Here is a 4,729-nt window from a genome sequence, read left to right on the forward strand (position 1 = left end):
TGTGCTTTGTTGTTCCGTTCCTGCATTCCTTTTGACTCGATTGTGCTACCCAGACCAGGAGACAAGCTTCACGCTTTCCATATTGAGCTATGTCCGCACATGATAGTGATTCTCGAAATCACTATATCCCTCAATGCTTAGTTTAAAACAATTATGGTCCTGCATTTCGTGCAGAATCCCTAGGCTGTTTGTGGACACTCCCAATAGTTTGTTATTTGTAAATGTGCAAACCTTCACGTTCCCATCTTGTTCACTGAAATGATTTTGTTCTTTATCATCGGTTATTTCGTAAAATTGCAGCTTTGAGTTCCATAAGCATTGAATGGCACCCGCGCTTGATAAATATCCTTCTCTTTTTGGGTTTGAAAATATTGGCCGATTAAGTTGACATTCCTCCTGCTCTTCCTTTTCTTTTTGCTTCTTATCTCCTGTCCACCTTCACCCTTAGCGTTAGACATTGCATCTTATCATCATTAACTAACCTCCTTCCCTGTACATCCAGATGCAAGAAATGTTAGCATTCTATTTCTCCATGATCTAAAGCATAACTAGCCAAATGATCTGCCAGCTTGTTGCCCTCCCTATGAATATGAGTAACTGTGAAATTGCCCCCATTCATTAGTTGCATCATTTCCTCTACCTGCTCATATATGATCCATGGTGGTTTCCAGATCCCATCCATTATCTTTTTTAATAACATTGAGTCAGTTTGTAGCCATACATGAGAGTATTGTTGACATCTGAAGAACCTTAGTACTTCTACCATGGCCTTTGCTTCAGCTACTGTGTTTGTTGTCTCCTCAATCTCCCTCCCTACTGCCTTGGCTATGTCACCATTTTCATTTCTTATACAAAATCCTATTGAGCTCCTGCCTGGATTTCCCCTCGATGCACCATCCGTATTAACTTTTAGCCATCCTGCACTTGGAAATTCCCACATGACTTTGGTAACCTTAAGTTTGGGAGTGAAATTTTCCATCATAGCTAAAAGATCTTGCCATTTGTGAGGTACCATGTCCATCCCAGGCTTTCTCACTTTCACCAATGCCTGGAGATTTGATGAAACTTGATAAATCACCCTGCTAGTTGTCACAGCATCACCATACTTCATACTATTTCTTCTTTTCCAGAGTTCCCAGACTACACATGATGGGAGTGCTTGCATTACTGGTTTGAGCCTTAAGCACACATTTGCAGTCCAACATTTTGTGATTGTTTGGTGCAATGTAAGTCCCTCCACATCTATTCCTACCCTCGATAAAAAGTATTTCCAAGTTGTCTTTGCAGTTTCTGATCTAAAAACAAGTGATGAAGAGATTCCTCGTCAGGCTGTACACAACACCAACATTTTGATGGCATGCACTAGCCTACCCTTTTCAAGAAATCATCTAGAGATAACTTTGCTTTCCATACTTTCCACATGAAAAATGCTATTTTAAAAGGCAGTCCCTTTACCCAAATCATCGTATAAGTTATTCTTGGTTCGTCTCTTCTTCTCGTATAATCCCATGCTGACTTAACACTGAAATATCCTCTTGTTTCCAGCATCCAACAAGGCATGTCAAGAGCCTGCTGAGGTGAAGGTGGTTTGATTTTCTCCAGAATGTGTACTGCTAAGTCTTCAGGAAGCATTTCAAATAGCCTGTCCACATCCCACTCACCATCTAAGGTAACATCATGTACATTTTGTACTGTTTCATCAATGCCAAAGTCCTGAGGAACCAAAAAATATAGTGCCCCAAGACCTGTCCAGTTTTCAAACCAAAAAAGTGAGGATCCCCTTTTTGTTTGCCAAAAGATTTGATGTTCAATCAGATCTCTGCATTCCAATATATTTCTCCAAATGCGAGACCCCCTTTTCCATGGAACAACTACTAAATTCATTTTCTTACAGTATTTCTGACATACGAAAGAGCTCCATAAGCTTGGTTTTGTTCTGAAATTCCACCACAACTTGCTGAATAATGCCTTTGCTACATCATGCAGTAACCTGAAACCAATTCCTCCTTCCTTCACTGGCATGCATAAAGTATTCCATAAAGCCCAATGCCTACTAGTTCCTCCTACAGAGTTGCTCCAGAAAAACTAAGCAAATAATTTGTGCAACCTATTTATCACATAATTTGGAGGGTTTACAGCTGATAGTAGATGCATAGGCATGCTTTGCAGTACATGGGATATGAGAACTGCCCTGCCCCTACTGATAATAACTTGCCCTGCCATGATTGCAGTTTGTCCATTACCTTAGTAATTAGGGGCTGATAGTATTCCAACTTACTTCTTGCATAAAATATAGGGCATCCTAGATATATGATAGGAAAATCATTCCTATGAATGCCTGTGATCCTTTCCACCTTGCTGACCAATTCCATGTCTGTTAAATGATGCAGGTACACAGCTGATTTGGTCTTGTTAATAAGCTGCCCAGATGCATCTTCATATGCATTCAGCACTTGCATAATCAAGGGATGTTTCATCTGAGGATGAGAAAATAATCATGTCATCTGCATACGCCAAATGATTGATCTTTGGACTCCACTTTGGCATCCCAAATCCACAAAAATAAAGGTTAGTATGTAGTGCATTGAGACCCCTAGATAATGCTTCTGCTTCCAATATAAAAAGAGTTGGGGATACAGGATCACCTTGTTTTACTCCCCTTGAGGACTTAAAGAACCCATGAGCTTGACCATTGATTAGAATAGAATACCAATTGTTTGAAACTAATCCAAAGACAATCCCTATTAACCTTTCTGTGAATCCCATCTTTCTCAGTACCTTTGTTAGGAATAGCCAAGATAATCTATCGTAAGCTTTGGTTATATCTAGCTTCAGGATGACATTAGGTCCAGCCTTAGTTCTAAGCCTAATGCCAGTCGCTATTTCCTGAGTTAGAATGATGTTTTCTACTATATTCCTGCCCTTAACAAAACCTAACTGTTCCTCTGATATCAGACTTGGGAGATATTTTACTAGCCTTTCATGTACAACCCTTGATATAACCTTATTTGAAAAATTACTGAGGCTTATTGGTCTTAGATCAGAAAAAATGGTAACTTCTTTTTTCTTTGGTAGCAGAACTAGGTTGTGTGTGTCACACACTTGGGTAGCTCATGAGGATTGAAAAACGCCCTCACCATGTCGTACAGGTCATACCCTATTATATCCCAACAAAAATGATAGAATTTGTCTGTCATACCATCTGGCCCCCAGCACTATCACCATTTAGTCCGAGTACTGCCACTTTAACCTCCTCTTTTGTTGGCTGCTTAATCAATTCTGCATTCTGCTCATTGTTAATCATATTAGGAACATGCTCTAGAATATCAAATGATAAAGGAGTAGCTGCTTCTGTGAACTGTTCCTCATAGAATTTGATAGCCTCTTCTGCAATTTCTTGTTCTTCTTCAATCCATGTTCCTCCACTAGTTTGAATTCTGTTAAGCTGAAGTCTCTTCCTCCTACCTATCACCTGTGCGTGGAAGAACTTAGTGTTCCTATCCCCTTCCTTGAACCAAGTCATGCCTGCCTTTTGTTGCCAATATTTCTCCTCTAGTGCAAGACATTTGATAAATTCTGCCTGAACCTTTTGTAACCTTTCCCTGTTCATCCCTGTAGGATTTGCTTCAAATGCTGCTTCATGCTACCTCCTCCATGCTTGCTATCTTTTGGAAAATATCTCCAAATGTAGCCTTACTCCACAGTGAAAGGGCCTTCTTTAATTTTTTTAACTTGTGATTAAAAAGAATATAAGGATTTGCACTGAAATCAGCTGTCCAATTCTCTTTCACCACATCTTTAAAAGTTGCATGTTCCACCCAGAAATTCAAGAACTTAAAAGGCTTTTTAATTGGTGGAGTCTCAATATCACACTTCAGATACATTGGACTATGATCGGAACCAGTCTTTGACAAATGTTGCACCTCTATTCCTGGAAATGTTTGTTGGAACTGAAGATTGGCCAAGCATCTATCTAGCCTTTTGAATATACAGTCTTCCTCTGCTCTTCCATTCCACCATGTAAATATGCTACCTTTAAATCCAAGGTCAAAGAGATTGCAAGTGTTGACGCAGTGTCGAAAATTATCAATTTCATTCAATGACACAGGTAACCCACCAAACTTCTCTTCTTCGTCCCATATTACATTGAAATCTCCTCCTACAAGCCATGGTGCATCCATATCCCTTGCCATTGCATATAATGATTACCATAGTTCTATCATATCAATTGCATCACACTTAGCATATATCAATGTTATGACAAACTCCACATGCGATTCAGTATGAAACAATAGTAGTGTTAATTGCTGCACCATATTGTACATAACAGTTACCTCAAATACCTTATCTATGAAAGCCCAGATCTTGTTTGAAATATTTACAAATGCTTGTGCAAGTCCTATCTTGTTTCTGTACCTTTCCATTTTTTTTGCTTGTTGCTTTGGCTCCATTAATCCAACAAATTCATAGTGATTTTTCCTATGCATTTTTGTCACCATTTCAAAGGCCTGCTGTGTGTTGACTGACCTTATATTCCAAATGAGAGCACTCATCACTTATTGTTTGATTTAGTTAGCGTTCTCCTTGTGTGCACCCCAGGTTTTGGAACTGCAAAATTATCTTTTTGTTGCTTCTTCTTACCTTTTGCTGCTGATTTTGCCTTTTCCACTTGCGTAGGTGATAAGTCACCTTGCCTTGCAGCATTCATAAGGTGTTGGGTAGTTGATTC

General features: G+C 39.3%; 3 protein-coding genes across 3 annotated transcripts; all 3 read right to left on the reverse strand.

The window, feature by feature from the left end:
• Positions 1-514: 514 nt before the first annotated feature.
• LOC142172787 (uncharacterized) lies at positions 515-1,165 on the reverse strand. The gene has a single exon (XM_075236477.1). The coding sequence runs from the start codon at positions 1,163-1,165 to the stop codon at positions 515-517; it is 651 nt and encodes a 216-aa protein (XP_075092578.1).
• A 197-nt stretch (positions 1,166-1,362) lies between these two features.
• LOC142172788 (uncharacterized) lies at positions 1,363-3,610 on the reverse strand. Its single transcript, XM_075236478.1, has 4 exons — positions 3,200-3,610; positions 2,638-3,003; positions 2,279-2,477; positions 1,363-2,063 (listed from the first exon to the last, which is right to left on the reverse strand). The coding sequence occupies exons 1-4, from the start codon at positions 3,608-3,610 to the stop codon at positions 1,363-1,365; spliced, it is 1,677 nt and encodes a 558-aa protein (XP_075092579.1).
• Positions 3,611-3,638: 28 nt separating this feature from the next.
• LOC142172789 (uncharacterized) lies at positions 3,639-4,193 on the reverse strand. Its single transcript, XM_075236479.1, has one exon. It carries the CDS (start codon positions 4,191-4,193, stop codon positions 3,639-3,641), a length of 555 nt encoding a protein of 184 aa, XP_075092580.1.
• Positions 4,194-4,729: the final 536 nt, after the last annotated feature.

This window comes from Nicotiana tabacum, chromosome 18 (genome assembly GCF_000715075.1).
Source record: "Nicotiana tabacum cultivar K326 chromosome 18, ASM71507v2, whole genome shotgun sequence".
Taxonomy (NCBI): Eukaryota; Viridiplantae; Streptophyta; class Magnoliopsida; order Solanales; family Solanaceae; genus Nicotiana; species Nicotiana tabacum.

What these genes read in the sequence shown, in the direction of transcription:
- LOC142172787 (XM_075236477.1), bottom strand. Translation starts at nt 1,165, where the DNA reads ATGCAAGCACTCCCATCATGTGTAGTCTGGGAACTCTGGAAAAGAAGA.
- LOC142172788 (XM_075236478.1), bottom strand. Translation starts at nt 3,610, where the DNA reads ATGAACAGGGAAAGGTTACAAAAGGTTCAGGCAGAATTTATCAAATGT. An exon ending in ATAGTGCTGGGGGCCAGATG is followed by an intron (nt 3,004 to 3,199) that starts GTATGACAGACA and finishes TTTTCAAATAAG; the next exon opens with GTTATATCAAGGGTTGTACA. An exon ending in CCCTATATTTTATGCAAGAA is followed by an intron (nt 2,064 to 2,278) that starts GTAAGTTGGAAT and finishes GCAACTCTGTAG; the next exon opens with GAGGAACTAGTAGGCATTGG.
- LOC142172789 (XM_075236479.1), bottom strand. Translation starts at nt 4,193, where the DNA reads ATGGCAAGGGATATGGATGCACCATGGCTTGTAGGAGGAGATTTCAAT.